Genomic DNA, 14,247 nt, shown 5'->3' with positions numbered 1-14,247 from the left:
CTACTCCTAAATTCCTGATCCAAAGAAAGTGTGTGAGATAATAAATGTTTATCATCGTTTTAAACTACTAAGTTTGTCAAACAAAGAATGTGTCTTAACATATAAGCTAATAATTTTCTTAGCCTTAAATGCTGCTGGATGTTGCTAAGCCTTATTTGCAAATAGCAGTTAGCAGAATTAACTGATGGAAATGGAAAGAAGGATGGAGATGCAAAGGGGTCAGGAGAGAGGACTAGTAAGAGAACAAAGGGAACTCTAAGATGGGCTCTAAATTAATTCAGGAGCCACTTAGTGACTCTACTCCATGATAACACCCACTGCCACAATAATTTCCTTTGTATTCAATGGAAAAATACTTGCCTATTGGCACTATAAGAGGAGTCCATTATGGTTCCAACCTGAGCTGGAAGTGATGAAGTGTAGGACACTAAGGCTGGTGAGAACTCTTGAGGGGAAGTGAGATATTCTGGTGATGCCTGTTGTTGAGACTGCTGATGTTGAGCTAGCATTTGCTGCTGCAAGAAAGCCTGCTGATACTGCTGCATCTGAAACAAAAAATGCCGTTATATAAAACAATGCTCAAGGTCACTAAAGCACTGTCAGCATTGCACCTATTTACTATGCTCCTTCCTTTTCACACTGGCAACAAAATCAGAAACCTGAAAAACAATTTTTATCTGAAGGAGCGGCTCGCTATTAGAAAACTACAAGATGAAATAAATCTAAAGGACTCCCCTGGTGGTCCAGTGGTTAAGACTTTGCCTTCCAGGGCAGGGAGAGCAGGTTCGATCCCTGGGGGAACTAAGATCCCACATGCCTGGCGGCCAAAAAACCAAAACAGAAATAAATCTATTTAAGAAGTTGTTTAACTGGACTTACTGCGGTGATCATTTTGTAATATATCCAAATATCGAATTATTACGTTACCTCAGGTAGACAGTTTCAGGTATACGAATATAATCTTATGTCAATTATACCTCAATTTAAAAAAAAAAGGAACTGGAAAGTTAGCGTCACCTGGCAGGATTCAAAAATTCTCCTTTAAATAGTTTAATAAAAAATGATACGGTAGTTTAAAGTCACTTGGTATAGCAGTTGCTGTAAAAACAGGTCAAACTATTCTCTGAAGCAAATGCAACTTTCCTTTGGGTTTCTTTTCTTTTCTTCAGCAGACATTTGCCAAATGAGAGAGACATATGACAAGAGATCCTGGGTAACCAATCATCTCCTTATACTATCAGATAAGATGTGCCAGATCCACGTTCAGCCCAATGTAAAGCTGCTTGAGAATACATATCTGGCTTTGATCAAATACATGTTAATAAACTAACGAGTTGATCCTGAATTATTAAATTCTGAATAATACAATTCGTACTGTGAATTCCAACACTGGAATGTATACTCAGAGAGAAATCTCTAGAAATTACATAACGCTTACCATTGTAGGATACTGTGATGCAGAAGGTTGCGGCTGATATACTGAATGCATTAAAAACTGTTGTTGAAGTATCTGTTGCTGTTGCACTGCATGTTGATACTACAATTGGAAAAACAAACTCATCAGTATTACTCATGCCTTTTTTGTGCGAGAACCTTTTTTTTTTAGATATTGATCTTACCATAACAATGACTTGGGTACTCAAGAGTCCAAACACTAATGTAAGATACCTATAGTCAGTAAGTAACTATAACTTAAATCAGCTTATTGGAATTGGTTTCAAAATTATCAATGAAACATAACAGATTCAACTAAAACCATCTCCAGCACAGTTTAAGGATGTCTGGAAGAAACCTAAACCTAAACACGTTTACCAGCTGATGAAGACCCATGAAGTGACTTGTGTCCAGGAACCATTACAGTAAATTCCCAAGATCCTCTGTCTCCCCTTCAATGATATCTTCTGGCCATCCAATGGCACCCCTATTTAACTATCCTCCACTCTGGGTCTATCAGTCAAGACCAGAGGACGGGGTACACCCATGAGAAGTAGCATGCATATAATTGGCTCAAAAATAGTCAGGAAATGATGGAAGGATGATGATGACAGTCATTAAATTTAAAATAGTTTAGTGCTAACTAGAGATGCGCAGGGTCTGATGAGGCAAAGGACAGACTAGAACTTAAGGTCATGTTTTTCTATGTCCCTTCCAACTGTAAATGCCAACCCTACACACATACACATACACACACACACCCCCCCAACAAAGGCAAAAAAAGAAAAAATAAGAACAAAAACCCAAGACAATATTACTTCTAAAAGTCTTAATATCACCTTTCCAACAATAACATTATTAGTCTATATATATGAACTCAAAATGTAACCTGAAAAAGATAATATTCATCATAAATTGCAGTACTTATTTGCAATGCCAAATGACTGGGTGAACATCGTTTGCTTCATAAAGCCACGATACAACCTATTACAACAGGAGTATTCTTGAGTAACTCACAGAATGCAAATAAAATATATATTCTTTTTTGTAATTTTTTTATTTATTTATTTTTATTTTCGGCTGCGTTGGGTCTTCACTGCTGTGAGCAGGCTTTCTCTAGCTGCGTTGAGTGGGGGCTACTCTTCGTTGTGGTGCTCAGGCTTCTCATTGCAGTGGCTTCTCTTGTTGCGGAGCGTAAGCTCTAGGCACGCAGGCTTCAGTAGCTGTGGCATGTGGGCTCAGTAGTTGTGGCACATGGGCTTAGTTGCTCCCTGGCATGTGGGATCTTCCCGGACCAGGACTCGAACCCGTGTCCCCTGCATTGGCAGGCTGATTTTTAACCACTGCACCACTACAGAAGTCCAAACTACATATTGTTTTAATAATCAGGAAACTGAGCAAAATGTTTACTCCAATCTACAGTTCAAAGTACCCATGATACAAAAGGGAATTCACTGCTACTCAAGAGCGGCATGAGTTCCACAACAGTACTTCTGTACCTCAAGTAAGGAAAGAATCACCTGCTGCATATAAGCGTCCTGAAGTAGCTGCTGCTGCTGCTGAGGAGGACGCTGCTGCAGATGATGAAGCTGCTGCAACCTCCAGTCTCCCTGCTGTAACTGCTGAAGTACTCGATGCTGCTGTGGAGGCTGCTGAGTGGGCCCCTGACCCAGTGAAATCTCAGGGCCATTTCCAGGTCTCAGCGCTCCTAAAAGAGGTTTCCGAAAACTTACATTAACATACTCATGACATCAATAAAATGGCTGCATTTCAAAACACGCATTCCAATAATCATTAACCAAGGCATTCATATCCTCATCTTATAGAAACTTCCATGTGCGTATAGTCTAAAGGGATTACTTACTATAATAAAAGTACCCATGAAAGTTAATTTTGTCAGTTACCACTCGTGAACAAGTCAACATCTTAGAAACACTTAATCTTTCACACTTCATCTCTCCATGAACACACCAACCATGCCAATTTGAAATGTTCCACATTTCTCAACTGTATCATGCACCATCATGAGTCTGCATCTTTGCTGACATGATTCTCTGTCTAAAATGCCACTTTCCACCCACTGCAACTCTTCTTACCTTTAAAGTTTATCTCAAATCTCTCTTCCTTCTTCCTTCCTTTAGTGCTTCCGCTCAGTTTATAATGTTTCTTTTTGCCTTGCACATATTAATTGTTTACATGGTTATTTCCTAACTGAAGGATGGGGTGAAGACTTATTTATTATTTCTTTTAGTGCCCCAAAGAACTTTTTACATAACAGATGTTCAATAAATGCTGCTGTAGTGAATCAGTTACTAACACTGTCTCCTAAATAGGCATTTTTTTATAAGCTTTATAAATTTTACCATAGGAAAATCCTATGAATAAACTTTTGAAATAACCGAAAAAGGATGAGACAGACAACTTCAAAAAAAGGAAATTCAATATACTATAATTTCTATATTCTCTTCCAACAGGTTACCATAAATTCAAATATGACTCTTTAACCCTAAGGGGAGAAAAGGATGGAGAGTGCAAGAAGAGAGAGAGAAGGATTCTTTTTCATCAATGTTAATGTCTTCAAACCTCCACAGGCCTTAAGAATATACAATGCAGAAAAGACAGTCTCTTCAATAAGTGGTGCTGGGAAAACTGGACAGCTACATGTAAAAGAATGAAATTAGAACACTCCCTAACACCATACACAAAAATAAACTCAAAATGGATTCAAGACCTAAATGTAAGGCCAGAAACCATCAAACTCTTAGAGGAAAACATAGGCAGAACACTCTATGACATAAATCACAGCACAATCCTTTTTGATCCACCTCCTAGAGAAATGGAAATAAAAACAAAAATAAACAAATGGACCTAATGAAACTTAAAAACTTTTGCACAGCAAAGGAAACCATAAACAAGAAGAAAAGACAACCCTCAGAATGGGAGAAAATATGTGCAAATGAAGCAACTGACAAAGGATTAATCTCCAAAATTTACAAGCAGATCACGCAGCTCAGTATCAAAAAAACCAACAACCCAATCCAAAAACGGGCAGAAGACCTAAATAGACATTTCTCCAAAGAAGATATACAGATTGCCAATAAACACATGAAAGAATGCTCAACATCATTAATCATTAGAGGAATGCAAATCAAAACTACAATATGAGATATCACCTCTCACCAGTCAGAATGGCCATCATCAGACCTACAAACAATAAATGCTGGAGAGTGTGTGTTGAAAAGGGAACCTTCATACACTGTTGGTGGGAATGTAAATTGATATAGCCACTGTGGAGAACAGTATGGAAGTTCCTTAAAAAACTAAAAATAGAACTACCATACGACCCAGCAATCCCACTACTGGGCATATACCCTGAAAAAACTATAATTCAAAAAGAGTCATGTACCACAATGTTCATTGCAGCTCTATTTACAATAGCCAGGACACGGAAGCAACCTAAGTGTCCATCGACAGATGAATGGAGAAAGAAGATGTGGCACATATATACAATGGAATATTACGCAGCCATAAAAAGGAACAAAACTGAGTTATTTGTAGTGAGGTGGATGGACCTAGAGTCTGTCATACAGAGTGAAGTAAGTCAGAAAGAGAAAAAAAAAAATACCATATGCTAACACATACATATGGAATCTAAAAAAAAAAAAAAAGTGGTCATGAAGAACCTAGGGGCAAGATGGGAATAAAGATGCAGACCTACTAGAGAATGGACTTGAGGATACGGGGAGGGGGAAGGGTAAGCTGGGACAAAGTGAGGGAGTGGTAGTGTATATATGGACATATATACACTACCAAATGTGAAATAGATGGCTAGTGGGAAGCAGCCGCATAGCACAGGGAGATCAGCTCGGTGCTTTGTGACCACCTAGAGGGGTGGGATAGGAAGGGTGGGAGGGAGGGAGATGCAAGAGGGAGGAGATATGGGGATATATGTATATGTATAACTGATTCACTTTGTTATAAAGCAGAAACTAACACACCATTGTAAAGCAATTATACTCCAATAAAAATGTTAAAAAAAAAAAAAAACACTCCACAGGCCTTAAATTCAACACCTCTACGAAAATCGTTTTATAATTATTTCTAATTCTTCCAATTACAAAAAAATGGCATGTTCATTTTAATTATTCTTGAAAATGTTTATAAAAGTACAGGAAGAAAATTAAAACCATAACTCCGCCACACAGACATAACCACGATTAGCCTTTTAAGTGTATTTATTTCCAGTTGGAAGAGTATTAAAAAGTTCAGCTCCTCAGCTATACATTCATCTTTTAAGGCCCTGATGTCTAACTGGAGAACACTTTCAGCTGCAGGTGAAGCCCAATCACAAGCCAATGAGCATCATGCAATAACTCATGGAACTCACCTCTCACCTCACAAACCGTGACTTCTCTTTAGTGTTATCAAGCTGAATAGAGCTCCTTGTTTCTCAAGCCAAGACCACAGAGCACCAGAGAACTCCCAAAAAACATCACTACAATCCTACATGAAAACCATGCTTCCGAGTACATCATTAAATCCTCATACTATTATTCCCCATTTTGCAAATGATGAAATGAAGGCTCAGAGAAGTTCAGTAAATTCATGAGTTAAAGACAAACGATAAACTGGAAGAAAATATTTACAATATATTTGGCAAAGAATATTCAGATTACATAAAATCTTCAGAGCAATAAAAAGTAAATAAAAGACAATCTCATGGAAAATTGCAAAAGACAATTCACAGAAGAAAACAAATGGTCAGTAAACAAGAAACAGTACCGTTAATCAGGAATATTAAAATAAAATCAAAAATGTTTCACCTGTCAATAGGGAAACATTTTTAAAAAACCAGTACTATCAAGTGTTGGTAAAGACAAGGATGAAAGGACACTCACACCTCGTTGGTGCTGTAGTGTAAATTTCTGAAGTCTTCTTTGGATGGTAATTTGGCAGTATCTGAATAATTTTAAATGAGTGTACTTTAATAGCTTCCTCAGAAGAATGCTGACATGGAAATCAAGTGTTCGTTATATAGATGTTTACCACAACGCTATTAATAATAGCAAATGCTGGAAATAACCAAAAAGGTTTTATAAACTACTGTACATTCATATGATGGAATACCACATACCTATTAAAAACTACATGGTAGATCTATATGCACTGATATGCAAAGCTCTCCAAAGTATATTACGTTTTAAAAAAAATCAAGTTGTAGAGAACTATGTATAGTATGAATCCATTTGTGTTTAACCCAACGTGGATTATTTATATCTGTGTATATGCATGCAAGAACATAAAAAAGGACTAGGAGGATGTATACCAAACTGCTGCTAGTTTACTCTGGAAAGAAAAAGAATGGGGACTTCTACATTGCTCTGAATGCTATTGTATTGTATGAATATATTTTTTAAATTTATTCATGTGTTACTTTTTTTTTTAACATCTTTATTGGAGTATAATTGCTTTACAATGGTGTGTTAGTTTCTGCTTTATAACAAAGTGAATCAGCTCTACATATACATATAGCCCCATATCTCCTCCCTCTTGCGTCTCCCTCCCTCCCACCCTCCCTATCCCACCCCTCTAGGTGGTCACAAAGCACCGAGCTGATCTCCCTGTGCCATGCGGCTGCTTCCCACTAGCTATCTACCTTACGTTTGGCAGTGTATATATGTCCATGCCACTCTCTCACTTTGTCCCAGCTTACCCTTCCCCCTCCCCGTATCCTCAAGTCCATTCTCTAGTAGGTCTATGTCTTTATTCCTGTCTTACCCCTAGGTTCTTCATGACTTTTATTTTTTTAGATTCCATACTTTTTATATAAGATTTAATGAGAAAAGCAATGCTAAGAGATGTACAGGGCTTCCCTGGTGGCGCAGTGGTTGAGAGTCCGCCTGCCGATGCAGGGGACACGGGTTTGTGCCCCGGTCCAGGAAGATCCCACATGCCGCAGAGCGGCTGGGCCCATGAGCCATGGCCGCTGAGCCTGCGCGTCCGGAGCCTGTGCTCCGCAACGGGAGAGGCCACAACAGTGAGAGGCTCATGTACCGCAAAAAAAAAAAACAAAAAAACAGAATAGCATCTCCAACCCAAACACTGAATGCTTACCATGAAACAGAATTCTCCTAGATACCATACACCTTGTTATTTACTCTTTATAATAGGCAAAATGGCTGTTTTCCCATTTTACAGAAGAGAACAGTGAGGCTAAGAAATGGTAAAATGGGAATTGGACATAAAAGACTTCAAATTCCCCTTTTGTTCCCTTTTCCCTTTCCCTATTCCTCCATCAGGTATGCCTGATTACCACAGGCTTATGTTACATCAGATAACATAAATGTCTTCCCTGAGCATATACTTTACCTAATAGTAGTAACAGTAGTTAATAGTGAACATTTCTTAAGGACATATTATGTGGCAGACATTATAGTATGCAGTCATTTAATCTTCACAACAGTCCCATTAGATAGGTACTAGTATTTTCATAACACATATTACTAAAAAATAGGAGAAATAGGACTCAAATCCAGGTTCTGAAGACTCAACATGTAGGCTTTTAACCATTAAAGTATCCTAATTTAAAACATACTAGTTGGGGCTTCCCTGGTGGCGCAGTGGTTGAGAGTCGGCCTGCCGATGCAGGGGACACGGGTTCGTGCCCCAGTCCGGGAAGATCCCACATGCCGCGGAGCGGCTGGGCCCGTGAGCCATGGCCGCTGAGCCTGTGCGTCCGGAGCCTGTGCTCCACAACGGGAGAGGCCACAACAGTGAGAGGCCCGCATACCGCAAAAAAAAAAAAAAAAAAAAACATACTAGTTGAAAACACTTTAACGTTAAAGCTTTGTAAGCCTGGAGTTTCAAATTCCTCCTTTCCAATACTATATAGAATTTTCTATACTCTTGAACTTTAGTATCAACCTCGAACCCTACTAGTCGATGACTCTAGAGATAAGCAGGTTGTGAGCTTTTCATACCATACTTTTACACTGCCCGTACCTTCCTTTTGCTGACAACATTAGGAAAACAATTAGGTGGGTTTATTAGACATTAGTAGCCTTATGTTTCTTAAAGCACTATGTGACATATCTGCTTCACAACAGTAAGTCTGCCAATAATTTACATTTCTAGGAAATCGAGCCATAAAAGGTTTATGTAAATTAACTAAAAAGAAGATGAGGTTGGCAGAGCTGTATCACCTTTTGGTCTGTGGTTACTGAATTCACCAGGAGCTGGGACTTTAACAGGTATTGCTGAACTTTGAATGGTCAGCACACTAGGAGTGGCAGTAGTAGAATTCGCCTTTGGTCTCTGTCTTGGTGCAATTGAGGTTTCTGTTGGTCCAATGGTATCTGTTATTCTACAACAGAAGAACACATGTCATTCCAAATACTGGGATCATTTCTAACTTACTATTTGTTCTATAAAGGAGCTATTTCAACAGATGCATATTTATTATTATTGATGATCATGTTAGTCCTCTTGGCTTCTTCCTAAGTCTCATTTTCAAGTACTAAATGTTTAAGGAAGATAAGAAAGTAAATAAAATAAACCTAACCAATTTCCTCAAGCCAGATTGCTACCACTTATAGTCTGCCACCGGAGCTGGCAGAAAAAGAGTATAGAATTGCTCTTAAGGAGATAAAATAAAGGAAGCAAACAGAAGTCTTCTCAATAAGGTTTTGGACAAAACAGAGCCAATTCCCTAAACCAGTCAGAGAAGCAAAAATAAGAAACAACAAACAACAGTCTCCTTTAGCTTGGACTCTTGGCTTAAGAAAAAAAAAAAGAATACGGCCTAAGGCATGTAAAACAAAAGAAGCCAAAACTTTTAACTGGTGGAGCTATCAGCTCACATTCAGCATCTTGAATCTCTAACTTTGCTTTACTTAAAACACTGAATGGAAATTATATAAAGGCTTTCCCACTAGGACTTAGTTTAGGCCACAAATGTGAGTGGTCAAGTGGAAAGCAGTTTTGAAAGCAAGAGACACTAAATATAATTCAAGGAGACACAGACATTTGCTTTTCTCTTTCAAAAATAGCCAGGAAAAATCTTTAACTTACAGATTTATCAACTCTGCTTTCTATAAATTCAGAACCAAAAACTCGAATACTTCTTAATAGGGTCTATGCTCACTTTTCAAAAGGATTGCAATAAAATCTCTTTATCAAGTTCCCTTAGCACATTTTCAAAATGATCTGACGCTTAAAAGTTTTGCATACATATGATTTATCAAGTACACATCTGCGGCATTTAGAGGAAGTCCTATCACAACTGCACAGAACTCTACAGTTCTTTCCTCTATCTGGAGATACCACAAGAGGGAGCCCTCTCAACAACTATCTTTCTCAGAAAGAAAGGATGTGAAATTGAATCAAAAGATTTTGGAAGATCATAGAAATGCGTTGTATGTGTGCTGTTTTCTAAAAATAACATTTATGTTTTACACGGGATGGGGATGGTACAAGTCATATGAAAATAGAACTAAAAGGCTATAAAAAGATCCTGTATACATGTAACCAATTATATCTCATTTAATCTAATTATTTATTGAGTTCAAATTATGGATATGGCACTAAAACCAATGCTGTACTCCCTAAACTCAAGTAATTTGGGGTAAATATTGTATACAATCTTTCTATTTGCCTACCCATTCTTCATTAAGTGGGTAGTATATAGGCCAGACCTCACCCTGCCTTGTTCCTGTTCTAAATAGCTCCATAAAGGATTCACAACACACGAGCAGGGCAAACCTCTAAAAAGCATATTAAAAGTTCTGCAGACTTTGTTTAGTCTATTGTTTCCTAACTTATTTCACTAATGTACCAATATCTATTATACAATTACTGATATCCAGCTTATAGGGCTCAGTCTTCAAAGAATTTACAGCCTACCTAGGAAGATATGGCACATGTTCATGAAAATATAATAAAATACAAGACAGAAAAAGTAACCAGCGCTAAGCTAATACTGTCAAGAGTTTCATGGAAGAGTAATTTTACCTTTAACCTGACTTGGCTAGAGAAGGCGCAGGTGAGAACTGGAGGTTAAACATAAATATGATTTCATCAGACAGTAAAAGAAAGTAAGCGGTCTCTGAAGAAATGGGAGGAGAATGCCTGGACAGATTCAGCAAAGTGAAAATACAAACTTAACTAAAATGAAAGAACGAGTAATTACTGACATCAACACTGCTACTGCAGCTTCCTTTGCACTATTGTAGCAGACAAAGAGCTGGTTTTTTGCTTCCTTTCTTTTCTTTTCTGCTGAATAGCCTGAACAATCTTCCTAAAATACACTCTCTTCTCTTAAAATCCCTCAGTGTTTCCATCTGCCAGGGCAGTGATTCTCAACCCTTCCATCTTTAAGATATAAATCACGTAAGTTTCACATGTGTAACAGTCCCAAGAGCAGATGCAAATTTTGGGGAGGTGGATGGGGGGTTTTAAGAAGTGAAACAAAAAGTGCCACTGACTGAAGGCAGGGCAGGCAGATAATATCCATAAAAGCTTTAAAACATGTAAATAATGATACTGGCTATTTAAAGATTCCCCCTCCTCCCCTCTCTGGAAATATGCCTTTTACCTGGAAAAAAAAAAGATTTACAACTTTTTAACATTTAGAATTTTTCAACTTCTTTACTGATACTATCAATAAAAAGTAAACATATTATTGACCAATAAGCACCAATGAACCCTATTTTTTTAATATACATAATGTATAGATTTAACATACTATGAATAGCACTGTGAATTTCAGTTAACTATTTCGTTAACTATTTCATTTCCTTATAATTGTATAGCTGTAACTTGTGTCATGGTGAAAAGATATTCAAAGCATTTCTGTTCGGTTGACTCATGCTTTTTTAAAAAATTTGTATCTACTTTCTTAAAGATTTAATCATTAACAAAATAATTATTTTAAAATATAAGTAACAATAAAATTCAACTGACAAGTCCTACAATAATTCATAATGACCACTCAACTATAACAGCAGTTGCTAACTACAGCTATGTCATGGGTAAGACAGTCAGTCATGCTGGATTCCTGCAAGTTAGATGTCACATTACTCCTTCGTCTCTTACTCAAAAGAGTATTTTAAATTTAAGTGAATGAAGATAATGTTTTTAGAGTGATGCCATATTTTTTTTAAAAAACTAAGTCATTCTCAAGTGATATTTCAATAATTTACAAATAACAGATTATTTATAACACACCTGACAACCAAGTTCCAAATAGTAGAACTGACTGCAAAGTTGAAAGCTCACCGTCCTAAAGGCCAAAATCCAAATTTCTCAGCATGACATATAAACAAAGTTGCTCATGACTGATATTTACCTACCCACTCCTCTTCTTCATTTCCCACCACTCCTGTACATGTGCCCTTATTATGCCCCAGCCTTGTAGTTTCACAAAGGCTGTCCTCACCGGCAATGTTTGCCTGCTATGGTTTCACTGCCCATCATTCCAAGTGACTAGACTATTCATCCTTCAAGAAAAGAGTCCAGCAACTCCCACCGGATTCTTCCTGTGCTCCTGTCTTCTTTCCCTTCCTCCACCCTCAGAGCTGCCTGATATCTATCAAGGTGTGACTGTTCACCCGTCTATCTTCATTTGGATCAGAGCTCCTTGGAAATAAACACTGCTGCTTTTTCTTTGTGGTCTCAGTATCTGTATCTTGCATGCAACAAGTGCGTGACAAATATTTTTTATGTATTTTATGTCAAATAAAATACTTTGCATAAGTAAAATACAACACAAAAAACTGTGACCAAGAAATCTCCCCAAATGTAATATTACGCCTGTCTGATAATCTAAAATACAGTCCTGCTTATTAACTTTTAAACTCAAAAAAGAAAGCACGAGAAAAATTTAAAAAATCAGTCATTAATTCAATCATTAGTCAGATTTAGGTCTTAACCTATGTAATTCATATCAAACATTAATGTAGTAAAGAACTATAAAAATTATTTAAGGGCTTCCCTGGTGGCGCAGTGGTTGAGAGTCCGCCTGCTGATGCAGGGGACGCAGGTTCGTGCCCCGGTCTGGGAAGATCCCACATGCCGCGGAGCGGCTGGGCCCGTGAGCCATGGCCGCTGGGCCTGCGCGTCCGGAGCCTGTGCTCCGCAACGGGAGAGGCCACAGCAGTGAGAGGCCCGCGTACCGCAAAAAAAAAAAAAAAAAAAAATTATTTAAAACATTATATTTCTTTATCAGTCTTAAAAGTATTACCATTATAACCACTCATTATAAATTATACATAGCTATTTTTTCTTTCAGTAAATTAAAAAAAGTCATACTAGCTATTAAGTAAAACATAAAATCTCATAAATTAGTTGCCATGTGATGAAATGACAACTCTCCCCTGTAAAAGGACCCAGTGTAACATCAGCAGTTACACAATCACTTCGTGATTGCTGAGAGGGAGCAGTTCAAGTGCGACTGCTGTCAAACCCTGTTATATAAGAAAGCCTATTCTGTACTTGCAAAAAGGAATACGACATACCACATGCAATAAGGAATACGACACTTTTTGTGGGTGAAGATGATATTTAATGAATGACACTTGCTAGGATTAAAAACAAGAACTGTCCTCTTTTTTCCTAAATGCCTTTTCAAATTTCAGCATAGTTTTGCCTACCTGGCTTTTATTTGGCTTTTCCTAGAAGCTGCTTCACTAGCAGTCATCGGTTCAGGAAGAGCTGAAGGAATAGGAGAATTCTTGGAAGAAAAAATAAAACTTTTCATTTTAGTTTTTATTTCAATTGCAGAAAGCTTTACTTAAACACTACAGATACATTCTTAAATTTTAAAAGTATTGTCTGTGAGACAATCTCTTCACCTCAGATATCTATAAATTGTTCACATATATTTGCAAATATCAGTGCATGTTATACAAATGTCATTTTCATATTTGTGTTCCACAAAATTGTTCACACATATTTGCAAATATCAGTGCATGTTATACAAATGTCACTTTCATATTTGTGTTCCACAGAAACCCTTGGAAAATAAACAGAAAAATATCATTATATCCACTTTACAAATGGGTAAATCTTGGGTATAAAGAATTATATTACACTTGTAAATCAATGACTATTTCACACTCTTTGGAAGAAGAAGCAAAACACCAAGCACATGAATACCGTGTTGTTTTACACACTGCAGGTAATTTTCATGACACTGCTTGTCAAGTCTAGAAAACAAGAGGAGAGGCTTCACTCATTTGTTTATCCTCTATTATGTTTGGCTTATAGTAAGTACTCAATAAATGTTTGCTGAGTGAAAAGCTAAAAATTCAGGCAAATGTCAAATAAAGCTACTTTCATTACGAGAATGTTAGTAATGACTTTCAGCTTCAACCAAGAATATATTATATTGACATAGTAAGAACTTCAAAAAACAAAAAGGTACCAAATTCCTTCTTTTTTCTCAGTGGGGTGGATTAAGTTATACACAAAGGAAACCTATAAAACAAGTCAGGCCAGAATGACCTTCACAATGTTGAGAACAGCTTAAAAATCACTGATGATTCTAGACTTCTATTAAAATTAGCAGACTCTCCATATACCGTTAATCTGATGTAGTTAAGTATGCAGACACCAGATACATTCAAAGCCTTTGCATGGTAATAGCTATTACCAACTCAGCTTCCCTGCACTAGACACTGGGTTTTACATTTATTATTTCTAATCCTCATAATTACTATCCCTGTTTTACAGAAAAAGTAACAAACTATTAAGCAACTCCCCAAAATATACAAAATCAGTCACTGATTTGAACCCAGTTCTCTGCATTTACAATGC

General features: G+C 37.3%; 1 protein-coding gene across 2 annotated transcripts in view; it reads right to left on the bottom strand.

Annotated features, from left to right (window-relative positions):
- The window catches only part of BMP2K (BMP2 inducible kinase), a 129,045-nt gene that overhangs the window by 29,342 nt on the left and 85,456 nt on the right, over positions 1 to 14,247 (bottom strand). For both annotated transcript variants that reach the window (XM_032632270.1, XM_032632271.1), the window contains exons 9-13: positions 13,083 to 13,162; positions 8,637 to 8,797; positions 2,955 to 3,142; positions 1,439 to 1,537; positions 361 to 545 (exon numbers count right to left, since the gene is read on the bottom strand). In XM_032632270.1, coding sequence (XP_032488161.1) covers positions 361 to 545; positions 1,439 to 1,537; positions 2,955 to 3,142; positions 8,637 to 8,797; positions 13,083 to 13,162 — 713 coding nt within the window. The remainder of the gene's footprint in view (positions 1 to 360; positions 546 to 1,438; positions 1,538 to 2,954; positions 3,143 to 8,636; positions 8,798 to 13,082; positions 13,163 to 14,247) is intronic.

This window comes from Phocoena sinus, chromosome 5 (genome assembly GCF_008692025.1).
Source record: "Phocoena sinus isolate mPhoSin1 chromosome 5, mPhoSin1.pri, whole genome shotgun sequence".
NCBI classification, from domain to species: Eukaryota; Metazoa; Chordata; class Mammalia; order Artiodactyla; family Phocoenidae; genus Phocoena; species Phocoena sinus.
This window is presented reverse-complemented; position numbering and strand designations above follow the sequence as displayed.